General features: G+C 41.0%; 1 protein-coding gene across 2 annotated transcripts; it reads right to left on the reverse strand.

The window, feature by feature from the left end:
- Positions 1–7,293: 7,293 nt before the first annotated feature.
- On the reverse strand, positions 7,294–21,768 carry zfand3 (zinc finger, AN1-type domain 3). Of its 2 annotated transcripts, none has more exons than XM_060871802.1 (6): positions 21,400–21,768; positions 12,412–12,452; positions 11,459–11,623; positions 10,682–10,747; positions 9,991–10,152; positions 7,294–9,200 (listed from the first exon to the last, which is right to left on the reverse strand). In XM_060871802.1, exons 1-6 carry the CDS (start codon positions 21,474–21,476, stop codon positions 9,046–9,048), a joined length of 666 nt encoding a protein of 221 aa, XP_060727785.1. In that variant the 5' UTR covers positions 21,477–21,768; the 3' UTR covers positions 7,294–9,045. The 2 variants fall into 2 exon arrangements, with proteins under 2 accessions (XP_060727785.1, XP_060727786.1); XM_060871803.1 differs by lacking the exon at positions 21,400–21,768 and adding an exon at positions 14,985–15,085.
- Positions 21,769–23,673: the final 1,905 nt, after the last annotated feature.

The raw sequence follows: 23,673 nt of genomic DNA on the forward strand, positions 1-23,673 counted from the left end.
GCTAATCGAAATTATTTGCCGTCATTAGCAAACAAAACAATCTAACTCATTTTCATTGGCTTTCATCTATTGGCTAGATGACATCTTGTCATTTAAAATTAATTTTAAGAACAAAAAAAAGAGTTTTTTTTTGGAAATATAAGTCAGATTTCAATCGTACTCAAGTATAACTAAACTAAAAATAATACTTAATAAATGTATAGCTGTGAAGTCCAATTCCTCGAGTAACATCCATTACTCCTCTGTTAATCAGCAGGAGTAATCTGTGAAACATCAACGCTCTAAAACATTTAGAATATTAACCTTCTGTATTCTTACATCACCCCCTTGTGGCTCGGAGGGACACAGCAACTGCTAACTAACCCTACTCTAACCCTATTCCAAACTATCATCTGTCAAGAAGTGACATTTCTACTCATTATACAACATGATCACAACCACTATATTGTCTAAACTTTTCTTTTCCTTCACGTCTTTTAAACGTCTTTGCAATCTCGATCCAGAGCTCCATCACTTATGCAGCGCAGCAGAGACGCATTGGAATTCCACCTCTCTCTTTTTTTTGTCTCCCTCATCATCCTTGCTTCTGTCTGGGTGGCTGCCATTATTGATTTTCCTGTCCAATAGACACTTAACACCCACCTTAGCTAAAGAGTTTTTTTTTTAATGAGTCTTCTCTCCCTCTCTCTCTCGCCCAACAGAATATCGCTAGGTGTTAACATGGAACCTTTCAGACTTAAGTATAGTGATCTTTCTTTCTCAGTCTTTCAGAAAAAAAGATTAGATTAAAGGTAATGTTCAGGACGAGAACTGGCAGAAGTGAAATAAAAACACACCATTGATTGGTGTGTTATGCTAGCTAAATAATTCAAAATATACTCATAGAAAAAGATATCATCGATTTAGGAGTCTGTCAGAGTTCAACTCTAATAACTCAACTCTATTTAGTTTGTCTAGCAAAAGATCTAATACGAAACTTATTGGTAAGCTTATTATGTCTGTCTCGTACCTCGCACCTCCGAGGTTGAGGGATCGATTCCCGCCTCCATCCTCTGTGTGGAGTTCGTTCTCCTTGTACTTCAGGGGTTTCCTCCCCAGTCCAAAGACATACAATGTAGGATTAGTTTGAATCTCTATTAGATCAAATTGTGTGAATGGGTGCGATTAGGTCCAGGTTCTCCGCAGTCTTGTCCCTTCAGGTCTTGTGAGATAGACACCATGCCGACCTTATGTAGTAATAGCGGTGCAAAAACAGATGGAAGGATGGAGGATAATAAAACAATGTGGTACGTAATAATTCGTCAAAATGCGTGCTGTGTAAAACCAATTTAGGATCCCAGCCCACATCTGTAGTGCTTTTGAAGAACTAAAGGACGCCATGTTCTCCCCCTTTGGCACGTTATTCATTCATCTCTCGTTTATCCGCCCACTCTTATGAGACCTCCGTCCTCGCACCAGCTACAAGCGAACAAAATCACCCAGTGATCATTAAAAATTCATCCGCACCGTTGGTGTATCTCCGAGCCATCAGAAGATCCTGACAGTCAGCAACTTTTTTGGAAAGGTCAAATGATACAAAAAGAGCGAGACTGACTAATTCGCCACTTTAATAAGAGGTAATGGGGACTGCGGCTTCATTTCTAGGTTCAGGATCCCCACATACATCACAAACCCCGTCGACGAGGCAGAAGAGATCATTAATAGCTGCCGATATGCTGATTTAAGCGTTCGCCTCAGAAAAACAGGTCTACACCTGCTGAATAGCAACGATGCTCCAGGAGATCGAATAAATCGGTGTCACTACAGACTATTCATAATTTTCTACTTACTCTTTCAAAAGAAGCTGCTACTTTTAATGCTCTTTCTTACAAGTCGAACGTATTGGAAGATATGTCGCTGGCCCCGAATTATTCAGAATACACTGAAGATATAAAATAATGGAGCGAAGTTTCCTGACGTTTAAGAGGCGACTGAAAAACACTTCCCACCAGCTGAGCTGCAAATGCTCCTCTGGATTAAGAGCAGACATGCCTCGAATGAAGAGAGAGAAGAAAGGACTCTACTTTAGGAGTTCAGCAAGAAATTACAGAGTTACAGTGTATAATTAAGCGGAACATTGAAAAGAAAATCGATTTCCTGATGATGATAATGATGATGCAGGTCCAAACTACGACACATGCTACTTTCTCTGTCACGTTGACTCGACATACAACATCTTCTGAACTTTTCTGTCTTCACACGCTGTGTTTTCAGGCATTTCCATACAAATTAACCTGGGACGGTTATCACTTCACTTCGTACAGCACTGATACTGTCCTGTTCATCTGGAATCCTGACTGAAATTGGAGATTGTGTGGAGAAACCACATCGACCTCATCATCATCGTCATCAAGTGATTATTTATAGCTGCTTTTTTATCCACTTGCAAACACAATTATCTGAAACAAAAGGACATTCAAGAAAATGAGCAGAAAATCTGTAGATTTTTTTCTGTATCCTAAACCACAAAACTTACATTTCTAGATAATCAACATGCATGAAATTCTAGTATATGTTTACTAGAACCCTCTTTTTGTTTACAACCCTTTACTTTTGCACAATGTATTCTTTAATATACAGAACGTACACTGGCGTGTATTGTCTTTCTGCACTTTATGTGGCTAGAACAACTTACTGAAAGTCCTCTCGTTGTGATGTAGCTCTATATTGTTTTATGTAGCACAAGATTTCTGAAGAATCGACTTGACTTGATTTACCGAATAAAGCAATAAAGAAATGAAATTTCAGCATTTGTTTCCGGATAAGTCTTCCCCTGTATAGCGTCTTAATGTTAAAATAAATATTTTGTTCTAGCAAAAAAAAAAAAAAAAAAAAAATCTAGCAACTTTTTTTTTTTTTTAATTCCGAATGAAAAATCAAAATTTGGGTCATTTCCAACACAAAAACACATATTTTATATCTTTTCATGTGACATCACTGAAGAAATGACACTGTGCTACAATGTAAAGTGTGTTCAGCTTGTACAACAGTGTAAATTTGCTGCCCTCTAAATAACTCATCACACAGCCATTAATGTCTAAACCGCTGGTCACAAAAGTGAGTACACCCCTAAGTGAAAATGTCCGAATTGAGCCCAAAGTGTCAATATTTTTTGCGGCCACCATTACTTTCCAGCACTGCCTTAACCCTATTGGGCACGGAGTTCACCAGAGCATCACGGGTTGCCACTGAAGTCCTCTTTCACTCCTCCATGACGACATCACTGAGCTGGTGGATGTTAGAGACCTTGCGCTCCTCCACCTTCCACCTTCCACTATTATACAAGCTGTACACTCACTACTTTACACTGTCACGTATAAATTCTCAGTAACGTGTTGTGGCTTGCCTTACACAAAAACTGAGCCACAGCAATTTCCTCCAGAACAACACAGAAAAAAGTGTGTTTCAAACAACCGAAGAGATCGAGCGAGAGTGAACCTGACCCACTTGCCTATCCACTCTGGATCCCACAGGAGCCAAAGACGAGGAATGCAACAGACAGACAAAAAGGTGTGAAAAATTACAAAGAATATGTGCGAACATAAAAGAAATGACAGAACACATGAAGGAAGAGTTTTGAAAGTAGAGTAGCCCTTTCCTAAAATGGGCGGGAGCATAATAACATTGTGAACACTGATGGTGTATAATCGAGCCCTGATTAAACACTAAGTGGAGCCTGTAAGTATTAACACGTTGATGCGTTTGTAATTCCAGCCCGGCTCTTAGGGATAATTACGGCCAATCTTGTCAGACGCCTCCTGATCTCTCCTGTCTCAGATATCTGCCTTCCATTACATTAGCAAATGAATCATTGCACCACTAGAATGTCATCTACTGGCAATCACAACTGCTATTAAACACATCCACTCAAGCAATGCAAACACTAATACACACTCTCTCTCTCACACACACACACGTTCTCCAGCACTTGAACTATTAATTCAGCCCTCTTTTACCATCAGCTGGTACAAATTGTTCTGTTGGAGTAACAGACTTGCAGAAGGAGTGAAGAAATTTTAGACTAATTGGTCGATAAGAGACACATTAGGAGAGTGTTGTTGAACACTGAAAAGGAGATCCGGTAACTGAACAAATTTTATTTGTATGGATAATCCAACTATACGCTTGTTTCTAGTAGGAACTATAGGCTGGACTGTAATAGTGTTAGTCTCAATATTGATATGTTACATATTTATTTCATTACAGGATATTTGATTCACATATGGACTGCAAAGTCATGGTGAAGGTAGATGGGAATTGGGGGAAAGACAAGAAACCCGTGAAGATCTAAAGACACAGTGTAAACTGGGATAAAATCAGGATAAAATCAGTGACTCTGAACCTTTTTTAGGACTTTTTCAATCAGAGTTAACAAATTAATTATTTCATGGCTATAAGTCTGATATAAAATAAGTCAGGACTCTGTGAGCTTTCAGTGCAAGACCTCTGTTTTTCCTTCGGTTGCCTTTAAATATTTGATGCAATATTTGAACAAGCACTTGGGGCATCTCAGAGAGTGGAAATGGGTTTAAAAATCACCATTTACTTTGGAGACAAAACATTTGTGTGAGGGGAAAAATAAGTGTTTACTTTCATATAAGCTTTGTATTAACCACCGCTGTGGAGTGAGAACACAACCAAACAGGCACAAAGTCTTCTTTCTGTAAAAGTTGGAAACACTACGACAAATTATATGTATGGTACTGGCAAAAAAAAAAAAAAAAACCAATGAGATGCACTGCACTCACTGGTTATAAAAGTTCTTAATCATTCTTCACGATCTGAATCTAAAATCCAGTGCGCATTAGAGAAACTGTCATGAATTATAAGTCAGGAATTATAATGCTGCCTCTGACTCAGATAACTGGTACTTACAGTGACTTGGTTAAGTAGTTATGAAAAGTCTGGAATACGCTGGAAGGCCCCAGAGTTTTCTCATTTAACATCAAGACTTAGCAGCCGTCAAAGTCAAAGCAAGTCAACGTTCTGGAAAAGGATGAAATAGGGTTTGTTTATTTTACATCGTCACACATACATACTCCGTTTGTTAAGAAGCAGAGGTCAGAGCACCAGGTCAGATATGATATGGCAGCTCTGAAGCAGAGAGGTTTAAGGGTCTTGCTCAACAGTGGCAGCTTGGCTGTGCTGGGGCTGAAGCTTGAACCCCTGACCTTCTGATCAGTAACCCAAGAGCTGTAACCATTGAGCCACCACTGGACCACTTTTTCGCCAACATTGGCCTCAGTCTGAGTACAAATCCTACGAGACAAGAAGTCACGAGACAAGCGGCAGGATTTCACTTTGATGTGTTGCCAGCGTGAGTGTTCTTGAACATGAAACTCGCAGGACAAAGAGTACACGGATATATACCGCGCCGACTTCTTTTTAAATACAAATATTTGAAAAAACTAAACAAACAGCCATAGTGGCATTGTCTTGAAAACCTACTTCATATGGCCTACTTTCCTTTAGAGCGTGGAAAGACTACGGTACAGCCATGTGCATCAAGAGTCAGTCGACAAAGTCGGGATTAAAAAATAATTAAATGCTCGAGGGTGGAGTTTTAATTTGTAAACAATGTTAATGCATGATAAAACTTCCTCCCGCTTCAATGCTACAAGCTAATTTTGTGTAGACTCATGACATAATCTAATTAAGTCCATTTCTCTTCCAGGCTGCCACACTACAAATAGTTATTTGAGGCTTTCCTGTACGGTGTACTGTGTATATGGGTCAAAGTGAACATACACTGCTCAACTGTTATACTAGTGCAAGTCATTAAGACGATCTGAGTCCATCTGTGTGTGTGTGTGTGTGTGTGTGTGGTTGATGCGTGTACTCCCTGGCTCGTATTAGCTTGGCGTCGCGTTCAGCACCGATCTCTGGAGATCTGATGACTTTATCTTTGCTAGAATCCTTGTTTGAAGAGCAGCGAGCTTCCCACTTCCTCCCACTTGTTCTACTTCCAACTAAAAGACATGGGGCATGAAGCGCGAACGCCACGTATCCATGTCGCCATCTATAGATGGCTGAAACAAAGGAAACGGCGCGGGCTGGGAGGGAAACCCTAAAAGAACAATTTCATTCACTGAAGCAGAAATACAAATACACATATGATCTGTGATTGGACGACGCCATGCATACTCACTGATTCCTTACATATTGGAATGATTCGTAGACTAGACTCCAGAGCTTACATTTCATAATCTACTTAAACAGAACTGTGGGTTTTTGTGTCAGGAATGTAATCAGGCAATACAATTTCTGTACAGTTCAAAAGAAAAAGGAAAATTCCAGGGAATTTTCAAAATAGCAACTGTTTCTGGGTTTATTGAATTTATCCAGTCGCCTTGCACAAATTCCACCTTCAAACTCAGCATGGATAATTACGTATGCTATACCAAAATTGGCAAAATGCTTTAGAAAATTTGTTTACATTTACATTTCTGGTATTTAGCAGACACCTTTATCCAGAGTGACTTACAATTTATTTCAATTTATGACTGAGCAATTGAGGGTTAAGTGGCAGCTTGGTGGACCTGGGATTTGAACTCATGACCTTCCGATCAGTTGTCCAACGTCTTAACCACTATGCTAAAACATCCCAGCTGTTCCTAGGGGATCTTGTCCCTGTCTGGAGGGAAAGACTGAAAAGAACCGCGCTAAATACAGAAACACAGATTATAAACTAAGATAAGAATGAAGTGAAATGACTTGCTGGAGAGAGATTAAAGCTTTTTTTTTCTTGTGTGAAGATCTGATAAAGCTTCTCAAAATATCTCAAATAGTTTAACAGTAGACTGGCCTTCTCAAGATATTAACAGTGACAGATTAGTTCATTTTCAAAATAAAAAATAAATATGAAATGAGTAACGCCGCTGATGTCTGTTAAGGAAAAAAAACACTCTCACTCTCTCTCGCACACGCACCCTCTCTCGCACACGCACACCCTCTCTCGCACACGCACACCCTCTCTCGCACACGCACACCCTCTCTCGCACACGCACTCTCTCTCGCACACTCTCTCTCGCACACGCACACTCTCTCTCGAACACGCACAATCTCTCTCGCACACGCACTCTCTCACACACGCACACTCTCACACACGCACTCTCGCATACGCACTCTCTCGCACACGCACACTCTCTCGCACACGCACACTCTCTCATACATGCACACACTCTCGTACACGCACTCACACACTCACTTTTTTTTTTACTCAAAGATTTAAAAGCACCAGAAAACCACAACACGTCACTAATCCAGTTTATTCTTTTTCAGCAAAAAGAAGGAAAGGAGAAAAAAAAGAACAAACAAACAAACAAACAAAAAAAAAACAAATAAACCCAAAGAAAGGCTACAGAATTATCTTATCCATACTGCTTTTTATCTCTTTAACAATGTTAACCTAAAGAGGGGGGAAAAAAACGCAGCTCTATGCTAGTGCGAGTTAATCAGAAACACAAAGATGGTTAAATAAGGATTTCTTTAAGATACAGGATATTCACTTATTGTATTCGGCTCTGTCCGTTCTACAGAAAAAAATAAAACAGCTTTTTGAGAAAGAAAAAAAAATTCAAAAAATGATTGGTATATTCAGCACTCTGCCTCCAACCTTCAAAAGCCAGTCCCTCCTTAAAACTTGATGAACAATATAGCTGTGTGTTGAAGAAAAAAAGGACGAGAAAGTGCAAAACTGGAAGTGAGAAGAAAAGTGAAGGATGTGCGGAAGTGAAGGAGGGCCAGAGCAGGAGGAAGGAGAGTAAAGACGTTAGAGGAGGAAAGAATCATGTTGAGAACTGTAGCTTTCTGGAGGCAGAGCATCACTAAATACATCATATGGGGTCTGACTGGAGCTGTAAGTATACAGAAGTGTATTGTAGACCTGAACTACAGTTCCCATAAAGCCCTGGGGCACACCATCCCGAATGAACCCGGTCCCAAGGGTACCGATTTAGCTTCTGTCCATGTGCTGGGCACACACAGACCACATGTGGTTTGTGTGTGTGTGTGTGTGTGTGTGTGTGTATGAACATATTCAAAACAACTCATGTATGTATGACTGTGTGCATGTTTGTGTGTGTGTTGTGTGTCTGCACACGAGGGAAAGAGTGTGAGAAACAGAGGCATAGTGCTGCCTCTAAAGTGACAGCAGACGGCATCTCCAAAACCAAAGAAGGACGTTAGGGTGTGTCATCCACATCGAACTCCATTTCCGATTCAAAAACGAATTGGGAGGAAGTTGTGAAATCGGGTGGAATATAAAGAACAGCGTCTGGAGGCAAAACAGACCAAAGGAGGTCGAGGATGAACGGTGGTCAGGGTGTCGGGAGGTTAGCAGGTGAAACCCGAGTCCTCTCGTGAGGTCAAATGTTTGGTCCTGATCACAGATCACGCTTTCCTCAGCTTTGTGGCCTGATGGAGGTTTTCATGTTGGGAACCTGGGAATGTCCCATGACCTAGTGATCTATACATGACAACTTAGATTGAGAGAACAATAACAAATGGGTGGTATTTATTTTTAATTAGGATGAACTGCAGAATCGTAACTGGCATGGAAAAAAAAATCAGAGACGATGGCAGCATGCCAATACGCCAGTAGCTGATTCTCAGTTCTTTTTCTTTTTTGTTTTTTTCTCGAGATGTTGTTCTTCCAACATCATCCATAGGAAGGAGATTAAGACAGTTGTGAGGAGTGTCATGACCAGGGGTTTGCGTATGTGTGTGTGTGGGTGTGTGTGTGTGTGTGGGAAAGAGGGGGAGAGAGAGAGAGAGAGAGAGAGAGAGAGAGAGAGAGAGAGAGAGAGAGAGAGCAGTGCTAAGTGAGTGGTGTGCGTGTGTGTGTGTTACATTGTTCAGCACTGAGGATCTGAGCACCATTGGCCTCAGCTGAATCAGGGGGACATAAGACTTGAAGGGGAGAATACAGTATATATATATATATGTGTGTATGCGGGGATGTGTGTGTGTGAGAGTGTGTGTGTGTATGCAGGCGTGTGTGAGTGTTCAGGAACACTCCTCTCCGATGCGCTGGCAGGATCGGCCCACCTTACGGTCCAACTTGACCATCTTAAGCACGGCTTCCTCTCTCCCGCGACCCAAGTGGTCAAACAGGCAGTCGTGCTGCTCGGGCAGCCGGTGCAGCATGCAGAATACGTATCCTTAAAAAAAAAAACACACACACACACACACACACACACACACACACACACACACACACACACACACACACACACACAAGTATATTTACAAGAGTGTGTGAAAGTGTGAAACAATCCATTTAGAGCTGAGACTCATTACATACACAGGCTTGTTAAGGAGCTTATCACACTTAATATGTACGCTGTTCTTAACCAGAGTAAGTGATGATTAAAAGCTCAGCATGCTTCAATTACAGCTTCGCAATTATGGGCTGTGTGGCATTGCAGCTGTAACGACACCGGTATGCACACACGTAGCCCACACAGTCGCACGCAGGCACACACGCGTGGACACACACAAACGCGAGCGCACACAGACATACACACTCGCCATTATGGAAATAAAAGGGGCGGCTGATGGGCGCTGACTAACGATAGGAGTAATTTCACATAAAGAGCATAGAGAGATAATCTCCACTCAGACCTGAACTGGTGAAGGATCAGTGTAAGAGCATTAACAGTAGGATCTGCCATTAAAGTGATGCCTGCTGCTGCTCACTAACACTGGGAAAGCTGTTTAATAGGCTACAAATCAAACTGGTAATAACATTGTGTACTGAAAGCTGATGGTAAACGTGCAGATTAGTTCCTTAGTAAATAAATAAATAAACATGTAACATCAGCTGCCTCATGTTAGTAACATCGACCAGTACAGGGAAAGGGGCGGGGCTACCAGGGTGTCCGTTTAATAAATAGCCAAGCTAGGTGGCTAGGGAGGGCGACATGCCAACACCACATAGCAAACACTGACCACAGCGGCATGATCCCAGCTCCTGCTGTACAAGCTCGAGTTTAGTTTGGCAGCGATGGCAACGCCTGCGGTTCTTCTGCTTAGGCCCTCGCTGGGATTCTTCAGAAGACTCGCCGACACGCACCCGCTTCTCCGGGGAGGCCTCGCTCTCCGAACCTGAGGCTGACAAAGCAAAAAAAAAAAAAAATTCAATTATTAACAAGGATGACTGTTGTATTGTTATGAGACTTTCTAAATCCCCCCTTTCCAAGTGCCTCATCTTCCTACAAGAGCATTTCTTTCATTTCACCTTTCATTCATTTCATGAGCAGCAGTACAGTCTACGGGGATTTTACAGTTTTAAAACTGTAAAACGAATGACTTGATTTTAAATATATTTCTCTTTTTTGCAATTTTATTCTGTCACTCTTTCTCCCATAAAATGGACATATTTCTACAAGCATGCACGTTGATATATACTACGAGTATATGATGAAATATCCAGACAATATCGCTCAGCTTCTGAACGCAGAATAATCATCAAAGTGCAGATATTCCTAGTTTGTCGGATTCTCCTGTCGAGTAGTAGCGGCGGATTGAAACCGCTTAATCGATAGCCGTGTCGACTCCGTCCTGAAAATCCTTTAGACATTCTAGTCCATTAAATGCACAAACGCGAACACCCTTGAAAAGACAAGGACAAGGGGTGTACCTGTATCACAGGGCCGTTTCGTGGGAGTAGATAGCGTGCCTCGGGCTGTGTCTGTACTCGAGACTTCTGCAGGAGACGGGAGAAAAAACACAGGGGGGGGAGAAAAAAAAGGTGAAACCATTAGGTCCATATCCTCATAAAACTAGAAAAAATGTCCAGAAACGAGTGGGGAAGGGTGCTGGGCCATAACAGAGACAGAGAGAAAGAGAGAGAACAAGAGAGAGAGAGAACAAGAGAGAGAGAGAGAGAGAGAGAGAAAGAGAGAGAGAACATCTGGTGACTTTATATGTCCAGGAACACAGTGCTACAAATTACTGTAACTGGAGCACATTAAGTAAATTTAGATCTGGGTGCTCTGGACACATAAAATGACCCGTGTGCGCCTTGTTAATAATTTAGTAGCTGTTATTCCTTTTAAACGACCAATTTGTTATGGTCAGTAAATAGCTCACACCTAGGCTATACGTCTGTTTAATGATGTAATACAGAAATGCATGAACCCCAGCTCCCTGCATGAAAGAGCTCTTAACCGTCGCATTTCCTCATTTGCTCTGCTCTCCTTTGTTTAATTAAAGCTTCAGAACGTGTTAGTGTTTTTACGGATATGCTATAACAAGCCCTAACCCCAGCACGCCGTCACACAGAGACACCGAGTCTCAGTTTATTGGGAAATAAACAACGGTGGTCTTGTATGATATACCACGTGTCAACTTTTCCTGAAATAAATTGTAAAAAACACTGCAGGATGTTGAGTATCATAATATTCCCATAGCTCACCTTCCTGTTTGGAGAGAGGCGTGGCATCTGTGGATGGCCCCTCGGAGCCGGAGGACAGGGTTTGGCTACTGCTGCTGCTTGTCTCGTTACAGAAGACGGCTGATTGGCTATTGCTGGAGCTGGGGGCGGGCTCTGAAGCGCAGTCTGGTTGCTTCTTCTGGATGTCTGATCAAGAGAGTGAGAATATGTGAGCGGGGTAAGATCGAGTGAGGCATGGAAAATGAAGTCTAAATAAGACTTAGAGTGGCAAAGAGGGATAAAGCCCTCTTTGCCACCCCCTCTCTCGCTCTCTCACACACACACACACATATCATCTTTGACACAGAAGAAAGCCATTTAAAGAGGTGCGCATTCCTTTTCCTGGCAAACGTTCAACTAGGGTTCCAGACTTTTTAAAGTGTTCTGGCTCGGTTTGTGCTTAATGCCATTTTAACTTCCTACGAATATCCATTGCTGTTTAATAGCCTGAACGATGCTTTCCCAGACGCAGCGTTCAGTCGGTGGGAATTGTTCCCTGGTGTGTTTTCCCCACAAGCCCAGAACACACAAGGTGTGGTGCGAGGTGAAGTCTAGCGACTTGACTGCGGGAACTGAACCGAAGTGGTGCTGTGGATTTTCGGATAGATTCTAAAGTTGATAAATAGAGTCTAGAACTGAGAAAATATATGCTGGATGTGACGCACGATATTTCCAAGCTGTTATTTTTATAAACGCCTAATTACAGGCTTGAAAAACAACAGCAAGGGCTTACAAAAATGCGCTTGGAGAACACTAGTCTCCCTGCAGCCTGCAAATCGGAGTAGTTGTCGATTCTGTTTAAAGATTTAAAACAGTCCGAGCTTATAACAGGGCAGCTGGATAGTGCAGACTGTTAAGTTAAAGAAGAAATGCTTAGCTAATGTTCGTGCTTGGATTTGGATGAAATTAGATCTGCAATTCACACGTTATCTTACCTGCAAAACATTTGGAGCAGAGGTTCATGGTTTTGCTCGACCTACAAAAGACGACAAAAAAAAAACACACACACACACACACACACACACACACACACAACACAGACAGGTAAATAACAACGTCTTGCTATTTCTATTCTTCAATCTGACATTTAGTTTGTGGCGGATGAAAATAAACGACTTGGCACGCTGCTGTGTCAGTGCGCTCTGTCTCACAGACTCGCTTCCTTTCCACGTCTGTCTTTCTCCGATGCTCTTTAAGTCCCTCCGAGAGCGAGGCACAAACAGCGAAAAACATAACACAGACGATCGGCTCTCATCATAATCAACCGCAATCATAATCACTTCCCAATCAAGAAGGCGGATGACGGCGCGTAGAGAGATAACAGCGTTCTGGGGACAAATAATGCATATTAAGTGGGTAGGACAACTAAAAAGTAAGACGTCTCTCTGGTCTGATTGGGAAAACTCGACCGAACTGGCCTCTTCCTATAGACAGGTGCTGGATTTAAGTCGCTCTGGATAAAAGCGTCTGCCAAATGCCGTAAATATAAACGTGTTCATCTCGGAGCTCATGGAGAACGCGACGTGACAGAATTTTTTTTATTATTATTTGCGTGCTTTTAGTTAGTTGCCCAGTAACAGTATGGTACATCACCTCTTCTGTGTCCCACAACGTTCCCCTGACGCTCGCGTGTGTTGTGGAAAACAATGATGTCGTCATCGGCTAAAACCCAACTCACGCCACCTCCTACAGGGAACCTCGGTTTCGGTAACGCAGTGACAATTATTCAAGTGCTCGGATTTGGGTTAATCTGCCAGGCTGAAAACCCCAAAATAGTATTGGTATGTTTATATTTACGGCATTTGGCAGACGCCAGAATCCGGAGCGACTTCTCAGGTAGATCTCGATCTCTCTCGTTTTATTATACAACTGAGCAATTGTTAGTGAGGGGCCTTGCTCACGGGCCCAGGATTGGCAGCCTGGTTGACCTCCTGATTGGTAGTCCAACACCTTACCCGCTAGGCTACCACATCCCTTATGCTCCATAAACGCTGCGAAAAACGCTTAAGACGCCTTTGGTGACATTAGTAAACATTTATCTTTGATTTCTATCAAGTGAACCGAGCCCTCGGGCAGCTGAAGGAACTGGACACATGGCGGGAAATTTAACGGAAACCAATTCTCTTTATCATGAGGCCGAGTACTCTGTTCTTTACACATTATAAACAGCACATAACGTCTATACAGGCTGCACATAATACTACTAAAGACAACGTATTTATGTACAGCATGTTTGCGTGGACGCTCCAGGGCACTAGTTTCTGATTGGCTGAGTGAGATTTCAATTAGAATCACAAAGAGTTTTTGAGATGAGAAAACATTATGGCACTTCAGCTGAAATTCACATAAAAAAAAAAAAGAAAAAGAAAAAAAAAAAAGAAAGTCATTCGTTTTGTCGTTTGAAGCGATTAGTACGGATGAATCATGCACTCGACGGAGTGCTCACGGAGAATAAAGGTCAGCTTTGATTTCAGGTTGTCTTTACACATGAACGTAATTCAACCCTGATACAGCAGCGACAGCAAACCGTTCAGGTGGCTGTTTTACTATCAAACGCACACATCTTTGCGGTAAAAATCGATTCTTCGTCCGCTCTCGGACTGCGAAGAGATTTTAAACAAAGGTGATATTAGTCTGTGTTAAGATCGATTTAGATTTAAAAGTCTGTAAACAGTTCATCAGCCCATCATCACTAATGTTACAGCAGCTGCGTTGTATTATCATCATCATCATCTGTCCAATCAGGATGGAGAATTCAGCAGCCACGTGGTGAATAAATACATTAACAAGTTCTGTCTTAATTAACGCAGGCCAACCTTTAAACATGACACATCATAGCACCTGGAGTTTATTTTAATACAGGGTGAGACGTGATGTGTTGACAAAGTCTGGCTAAGCAGCTGCTATTTTTCCTCTGGAACGTGAAGCCATGAGATTTCTATTAATTTAGCTACTTCGTGTCAACCGTGTGTGTGTGTGTGCGAGCAGTAATAAAAAAAAAAATAGAAGAAGAAAAAAAACGTCTTTACATCACGCATACGAATGAAATGACTGGTACGGAGAATTTCTTACTGTTAATAAACGAGGCACTTTCTCAGATCTTTACCCTTAGCCGAGTCTGACGAACGCTACACTGATCCCTCGCTATAGCAGCTTAAGATCATCTTTGTTTTTGCTCAATTATGAAGAATTTTACCACAGGAAAAAAAAAATGGTGTGACAGTTCAAGCAAAATAAGCCAACAGAAAGTTTTTCTATCCTGACAGACAGCCGGAGTGAGAAATAGTAAGCAAGTTGCTTGGTGTGTGTGTGTGTGTGTGTGTGTTGCAGCGCTGCCTCTCTTGCTCACTTCTCTCCACTTTTCTCCCTCACATCACTCTGAGCCAATCAAGGTCTCAGGGGGCATGCACAGGCAGGAAGAGGTTTAATTTGACATCTCCTGTTAAATGTCAGCTGCAATTAACTTATGAAGGAAAGCGAGAGCACCAATCAAGACACAAACCTTTACCTTCTGCGGGGCGAAATCAAGGGGAAAAAAGGCGAGAACCGAACGGGAGGCGGAGGGGAACGCAAATATCACCCCGGAGACAAGCAACGAGGACAAAACAATCTGCCAGTCGATCTGTGAGAAGAGCATAAGGAGTACCGTCAAGGTATGCGCGCGCACACACACACACCCCGGACATCCCCGGATGTCTCTGCCTGAAACACAACCTCTCGAAGATCTCTCGAAAGGTTGCACTGGATACCAAATTTCACAAAGCTGAACAAATGACCAAGGATCCTACTCCAGTCCATGAGGTAGAACATTCCGGTCTTTACAAACTCACGGCCGGTTCGCTCGACATCTGCCACGTTGTTCGTTCTGAGATACTTTTCTGCTCCTCGTTCCTGCAAAGAGTGCTGAGACTCACTGCAGGCTTCCTGTGAGCTCTGACCCCTGTCTTCTGATCTCTCTCTCATCAACACCTTTCTGTGTAAACCCTAGAGAGCGTTAAGTGAGAGAACGTCTCAGGAGACTTCTAAAATACTCGCGATAATCCGACTCCAACCTGTTTATTTGAATAAACTGAGCCATTTTTATCTGATGTTTTACACAACTCTCTCTCTCTCTCTTTGGTTCGGCCCTGATGACCTTATCTACCTTCACAAACACAAAAATCTAATGTGTATCTCTCGCTCTGCTGCTAAGCGACTAATAGAATTTAAAGGCTTTCATTTCCAACAAATAAAAAAATTAATAATTAAATAGAGATAAAAATCCTTAATTAATTGTTCAGCCTAAATTATTTCATACCTAAAAATCTAAATAAATGAATAATAAAAAAAAAGAATAATAAAATAAAAAAAATTCTCAGCATAATGACTGCATTTAATAATACTGAACTTGAATAGAAAACGTTACTTGTACTTATTAAAACATCTGAATACGCCTCATTTTGTCTCTAAACTGGTTTTCTCCTCTAATGCATGACCTAAAACAGAGCTAAGTAACATAGTTAATCTAAGCCGACTCTTTATTATCGATGTGCTGTTTTGTGTCTGCGCTCTGCATCGTTTACTTGCACTTCCACAGTCGGTGTGCACCGTGTCATATGATTTCTGTTTGGTGTGCTGCAGGTGTGTATATCAGGGGTAAATGTCTGCACCTGATAACAGCTTTGTGCACCGGTCTATGTGGTGCAACAGGAACGGTGTCGCCTCTGCACATAGCGATGAGTTACATTTACATCTGAGGCTCATTCTGTGCGTCATAATCATCCGTCACATCCGGTGGGGTGGGGTGGGGAGGAAGATAGAGAGAGAGAGTTAGAGAGTTAGAGAGAGAGGGGAGAGAGAGAGAGAGAGAGGGATAGGGAGTTAGAGAGAGAGTGTGAGAGAGTTAGAGAGGGGGAAAGAGAGAGAGAGAGAGAGAGAGAGAGAGAGAGAGAGAGAGAGAGTTAGAGAGGGGGGGAGTGGAGGAGAGAGAGAGGGAGAAGGGGAGAGGGGGGAGCGGAGGACGGGGGGAGAGCGGAGGGGAGAGAGAGAGAGACAGAGAGAGAGACAGAGAGGAAATCAAGGCAACATCTCAGGATGTGTTTTTTTTTTCTTTTTTGTATACATATGTGTGTGTGTGTGTATTCATACTCCCTTTCTCACACACACAACTCCCAGTTAAAGATGCACAGTGTAATGCTATGGAAATAAAGCCTTAGAAATTCCATTTACATTTTTTATTAGCTTCCATAGTTTGGAAATCTACAGATCAGTCGGACCACCGATTTTTTTCCCCCTACATTTAGATTCGTCCATTCGCACTATATGCCTGAGTGGGTTCAGGTGTAAAGGCCGAGAAGCTCAGTCAGTGTTTTCATTACAAGTGCAATTCATTGGACATGCAGCAGGGAGTGCTGTAAATTACAAACTGCTCCATTAAGGCAACAGTGGCAGAGTTTATAAGGGCTATTATTTACCCAAGCACCAAATTTGGTTAACATCTGATTTGTGGTCATGAACAAAATGTTGTAAAACAAACCCCAGGCTGTTTCCTCTTGTCCGACAGAGGTCTTATTTATATCATTAATTGGGTTCATGAATGTTGTCGAATACATTCAGCACAACGTTACAAAATGCCGGGCACATGCGACGAGACAACTGGCTCGACAATCCACTGAGACCACTGGTTTTAAACAAACCACTGAGATGGGTAGGAAATGAACAAGACTGCTGGTTTACCATATTTAACACAATATGTCAATATCCACAGCCATAAATCAACGTATTATTTAACTCTACTGCCATTACAACAGATACGAATCCTAACAAAAACCCATTGTATTATTTCGACGACAACCAACAGTGACGGTTTCGGCGTCACTATAATAACGACAATATGTTGGACTGTAACGTAGACAGGCAGCTCTGTGCTTTGCATCTGCAGCCAGTAGCATTCGCTCAGCTCCAACTAGGCTCTAGGGTCAGGATGGAAATGTATTGCTGGAAATCTGTCCCACAAATCTTTAGAAGCCTGTGTGGTTAGAAGTGATGCTTAAATGAGCTTGAATGCAGCCCTGAAACCAAACGGAGACTGCTGGCAATTTTCTTCAGAACTCGATAAGGTAGGAACGAAGCACTGTATTTTCATAATAATTGCAAAAGGCTGAGCCAATTTCCAAGTGGAATGAGAGTCGGTCTCATTAGACTCCGAGAGCTGATATTGATGATAGGATTGCGATTTGGAAACTTCTGGATCTTGAAAACGCCGGCAATACCGAGCTGCGGCTCATGAATGAAACAATGAATGAAAAGTTGAGGTGCGAGGCGCCTTCATATGGGGATGAAGAATAGACCGGTGAGACGTGCAATCTGTGCAATAATGTATACAGTCGGATAAGCTATAAATTTGTTCCCTTGAACGGGCTGAGCTCTAGCCATCTAACCAGTTCAGAGAAAACTGAAATAAGGCCAAAAGCATCTTAACCGTCAGGTCTGTGAAAATTCCCTTGTGCTATACAAACAATCTCCGTTCCGCTTGATACGCGTACAACTGATACGTCATGTACAAACATGCCTTTTGTGTACAGCTGGAACTGTGATCCGGGTTCATTCTTATGTAAATAAATTAGCTAGCTTGTACAGGCTTTTCGTACATCACCGGGTCACAAGCATCAGCAACTTGAAGCTCACGGTCTGATCTGATTCTCTACATTTCTGTAAAAGGGAAACAAAAAAAAATCGTTTCAACACCGCAGTACATAGGACGACTCTTAGTAACGTACAGCGTTCTCTACGTATCGTGGGTGAAATAATCATATGTTTATCGCTGAGCCCGTCAGTCAGGTGAGCTTCAGAGATCTGTGCATGTTTATAGCTGCCTGAGAACTGATATGAAGTAATAAAACATGATGAGAATGGAAAAAACAAACAGGAGAAACGATCACGCTTATGAATATTGTTCTTGTGAACAAATCTCACAAATCAAACATCAGTCCAGATTACTGCTATTGTTACAACGTTTAGTGTTCTGATCTCACGCTTAAAAAAATATTATTTGCGTCTATTTTCTTCCCAAGTTTTTTAAAGAGGAGCTCATGCTATAGCTACTGTGACGTCATTTAGCAAGAAAGCATCATCACCAGTCGTTGTTCAGTTCATGAACGAATCTGAAAATAAATAATATCGAAAAATCACCTCTTGCAGCGTTTCAGCTAGCAGATGGCTTTAAAACGAAGACTAGTTTCACTTGATGACTTTGCAAAACTTGTCATGAAGAAAACCAGAATGAAATGTTTCTGGGGTTCAAGTGACCTGAGTCTGTAGACAGCAGACCCCCAGCACTGCGTTATTCATCATTTCTGTTTAAAAACTCTGCCAAAGAAGAAATGTAATTCTAGGCAACCTTTTAGCAGCATTAGCAGTGTTCTTATTCGTTAATGCTTTAAGGAAGTCACTAAAGCTATATATATATATATATATATATATATATATATAAAGGCAGAAATTATTGGACCACGTGTTTAGAAACTGTATCTGCAAATGTATTGCAGGTGAGCAATAAAATAATAAATCAAACTAATCTGCCTATGAACGGTGAGTTAAAATTATTTACATCTAGATTAGGTCAAGCAGCTAAATCTCCCTTTGTGCCGTTGTAAAACGGTTGTAACACTAGTTGCCTTCCTCGTTCGATTAAGATTCCAGTTAGGTTAGGGCCTTGAAAAACTTGGAAGTTACTGAACATGAAGAATGAAATAAGATATTCGATATAAACATTGCCAAAGCCAGTAAACCGAAATCCACAAAGTTCTGTTAGTCTTCTCTATTTATTAAACTATAGCAAATAATCTAAGAAAAAGAGTAGACAAAGCAATAATCTCGTTAAACAGATCAAGAGCTAGCAAAGCAACAGCGACGACTTCTATTATACTCACCATAACTGATTAGAAGTTATACATTATCTATCTATCTATCTATCTATCTATCTAGTGTCCAATGTTGTATTAACTCCATTAATACTTCATACTTCATTATGTAGTAATTCACTGCTGGAACTTTTTGTGGCACTATAATATTTTCGAAAACTCGCCACATTTTCCGAAAAAGTCGCCATATTGAAAAGAGTAAAAAAAAAAAAAAAAAAAAAAAAAAAAAGATTTGTATCAAATATCAAACTTCACAGCCAAAAAACAGCACCATTTCCAAACACCCTGAACCACTCAGTGTTCTGGTTATGAATTATGTCAAATCACGAGTTTTCACAAAGTAACAATGCAACACGATTTTATGGGTTAAAATTTTACAAATAAATTAGTTCATTTGGCTACAAAACTCTCACAATCAGTTGACTGCTGATGTTCTAACCACGAATTTCCCCCAAATGTTTATATAAATGTTATATACATTTATTTTCTGCAAATAAGATTAATAATAAAATAAATAAACACAAAATAAATCTAGTCTTTTGACATTAATTGGATTAAAATATTTTACGGAGAAAATGATTGAGTTTTTTTATTATTTATTTATTAAATTATTATTATTTATTATTATTATTAAGAATTTTTTTCCTATTTAATTTTTCTTTTTTATGAATTATATATTAATTCACTTATTCCATTACAAACTGGTCTTCCTCTCCAACAATAATTCGAATCCCAAGTTTATATTAACTTTAAAATGCCTTCGCTCTAATTTCTCGTGTTATTGTTTCTATAGTTACAATAATAAATGGATGAACACAATTCGCTGTTGTGTAACAAAAACAAATGCATAACCGTTGATAGATTTTCTTTATGTTTAAGAAAGTTGTCTCCGGTGTCAGTGTCAGCGTCAGGTTTTCCACCATGGGAAAGTCTTCAGGATAGAGTTTGTGCTTTGTGGTATCCTGGTGACATGACGAGCTTGGTTTAACTTCCAGAGAGTGAAAAAAAAAGCCAGTCGACTCCTAAGTAACTACAGTAACACGTCTTGTCGTTGCTCAAGACGTGTCTTCCTGGTCGTTCTGCAACGTTCTACATGTAGTAGATGAAAGTTTCGAACCGGTAAAACTGAGTGCAATAAACATTGTTCTGGTGAGTTTTGATCATTATGAGCCACTATGGATGTTCACATAATGTGCCTTGATGATTATTTTAATTCTTATATAATAGACAACTAACCAGACTGCTGTTGAACTCTGCATGAAGAATTTACTATTACCTACCACGATCAATCTGCATTCACGGTACTTCAAATCAATAATAGACAGATCAGACAATAAACTATTGGTAGAAATATAAGTCTAATACACTTTTCTTGTCTAATGGAGAAAGAGGCTCAGTGCTTTACCCTCCCCCATCTCTATCTGATGGGCTTTTACAGCGTTGCGCAAAAGGACTCCACCTGTGCAACTGACAGCTTGTGATCAATGATGGCCAAAGTGGACAAATAAACCAGGACTTTTTCTTCTTTCCATTATTATCATCATCATCATCATTATTATCTAACGGATGCTTCCAGGCTCAGTCATTTCCCTAGTGGTCGTACTATTATGTTCAAAAGCCAGCAGCTGTTCCACTGAGCTCACAGTGTTGGATATATTATAACCTGTCAACTTGCTTGCTAGCTAGCTTAAGCTAATTAATCTATCGATTCAGCCCGGTGTGAATATTCTGCTTCAAGTAAACGTGTTCGTTTGAAACGTTTTGTGTACGTTGTGTACATAAAAGTGAAAAGAGACAGCTGAAAAAACAGACAAGCCTCCCCACCCCCATCCTGGCCTACTCAAACAATGGGCACCAACTGACAGTAGCCCCTGGAGCTAACGATTAGCTACATAGCTAGCTAGCTAGCTTTGCTAACAGGACTGATTTCCTTCTCCTGTTTTCACCAAGTTTTAGTTATTCAGTGCTCTTGTATTAGGTCTCCAAACAGACACCGTTTTCTAAAACACCTTTCGGACCTACCCCCAAAATCCACAAGGACACCGCGGAGGTATAACGTTACTCGGTGGCTTGCTCCGTTCGCTCCCTGTGTCCCCCATGGCGAAGTGTGAAAATCGGCGACCTCCTCTAAAGAAAACCTGGGGATGAGCTAGCGGCCTGTTTGTTGTGGGGGAAATTCCTCAGCTAGCCGTTTCCCCAAGTGCGCTTTACGATATAATCCTCGGTTAAAAAAAACACAACACACGACGTACACGTCACCGAGAGAAAGAACTGATATTATGTTTTCAGATTAACGATAAAAAAAAAAACTCGAGAAATTATTAACAGCCGCGTACAGTCCGTCGGACCGCACCGGGAGCCGAGGCCGATCAGCTGGAGTGTGAGCGCTACCAAGACCATTACAGGGGGTTCTTGCTTCTTGTGGAAAAGTTTAGAAGATCGAAATTCGTGTGTATTTGAAGATCGAACTTATATCTAAACGTACAGTTATATTACACTTAAAATCGCGCAAATCGATGTACACGGAGATTCATTTTAAAGGATATTTTAATCGCAAAACTTCAAGTGTAACCCCCGGAATAAATTGGAACAGCCCAAGCTGTATTCCTTGTTTGTAAAGCGATTTGTGATTGAGAAGCTCTTTTAGGGAAGCTCTGCTCATGGCTCCTCATCCACACATGTTATTATTATTATGTTTTTTTTATTATTATTATTTAAACCACATATTTTAGTTAAACATTTCTCATGATATTTACAAAAATATTTGTATATTGTAATATATTACAAATGATATTTGGTTTATTTCTTTATTTTATTTTTGCTGCTATAGTATTGTTCCTTACTGTGTACTTTGTTACCTTAAAGATCTTCCTACTATAACTTTGCTGCTTTTTTTCCTCATACGCAGAGACAACGAGATGAGAATACCGAAAAATGCACATGTAAAAATGTTTAAATTAAATACATTGTATGTGTGTTATAGATGTTAGAATGGAATAGAATAGAATGAGATGCAGGGATGTACTAGGATGGAGACGGTAACAAATAAATGGAAGGTTATTGCGTAATGGTGGGAACCTTTAACTGTTCATGAGGTCGATTGCCTGGGGAAAGAAACTGTTCTTGTGGCTGGTTGTGCCAGTATTTGGGGCTCTGTAGCGCCGGCCAGATGGTAAACGTTCAAAAAGTGGGTCTTGGATGTCCAGAGTGATTTTCTGAGCTCTTTTCCTCACTCTGGATATATACAGTTCTTGAACGGCGGGTAGGGGAACACTGATAATCCTTTCGGCAGTCCGAACCGTCCTCTGTAGTCTTCTGATGTCTGATTTTGTACCTGAGCCAAACCAAACAGTTACTGAAGTGCACAGAACAGACCGGATGACGGCTGAGTAGAACTGTTTCAGCAGCTCCTGTGGTTGGTTAAACTTCCTCAACTGGCTAAGGAAGTACATCCTTTGTTGGGCCTTTTTAACAGTGGTGTCAATGTGAGTGTCCCACTTTAGATTGAGATGGTGGAGCCCAGGAACTTGAATGCCTTCAATGCAGCCACAGTGCTGTCCATGATGGTGAGTGGGGGGAGTGCAGGGGAGTCTCTCCTGAAGTCCACAATCATCTCTACTGTTTTGAGCGTATTGAGCTCCAAGTTGTTTTGACTGCACCAGACAGCCAGCTCTTTAACCTCCTGTCTGTAGGCAGACTCGTCTCCATCCTTGACTGCCGATGACTGTAGTGTCGTCCTCAAACTTTAGGAGCTTGACAAGTCAAGAAGCTTTTATTGTCATTTCAACCATACATAGCTGTTGCAGTACACAGTGAAATGAGAAAACGTTTCTCTAGGACCATGGTGCATAAAACAAAGACAGATCTAAGGACAGAGGGGTCGTTAGAGTTGTAGTTGTTAGTGTACAGGGAGAAAAGCAGTGGGGAGACAACACAACCTTGAGGGACGCCTTTGTTAGTGGAGCAGCTGTTTGACATGAATTTCCCCAGTATTCACTTCGAAAGACATATCAAAAGTGATAAGTTTAAAGCAGCTATATGTAAGTAATCACAAGAAAGACCTGATTTCAAACATTAAACGTAAATATAGATGGATAAAAATTATGTGGTATAAGAGGAATAAAATGATGTGTTATACTGAATCATACCGCCCCATTATTAATTAATTTCCTATCATGATGGATTCTTGAGTGTTTTATTCCTTTCTTAACAAACGCCTAAATGTGCAGAGAATGATTCGTTCTTCCAATAACATCTGGTCAGAAGGAATCCATTTGTATATGAGGTTTTGCATAT

This window comes from Tachysurus vachellii, chromosome 6 (genome assembly GCF_030014155.1).
Source record: "Tachysurus vachellii isolate PV-2020 chromosome 6, HZAU_Pvac_v1, whole genome shotgun sequence".
Classification (NCBI taxonomy): domain Eukaryota; kingdom Metazoa; phylum Chordata; class Actinopteri; order Siluriformes; family Bagridae; genus Tachysurus; species Tachysurus vachellii.

Bases quoted from the DNA above. Each gene is read 5' to 3' on its own strand.
- zfand3 (XM_060871802.1), bottom strand. From the start codon at position 21,476: ATGGGGGACACAGGGAGCGAACGGAGCAAGCCACCGAGTAACGTTATA. The intron at 11,624-12,411 runs GTAAGATAACGT...TCTCTTGATCAG, and splicing joins CTGCTCCAAATGTTTTGCAG to ACATCCAGAAGAAGCAACCA. The intron at 10,748-11,458 runs GTGAGCTATGGG...CGTCTCCTGCAG, and splicing joins GCCTCTCTCCAAACAGGAAG to AAGTCTCGAGTACAGACACA.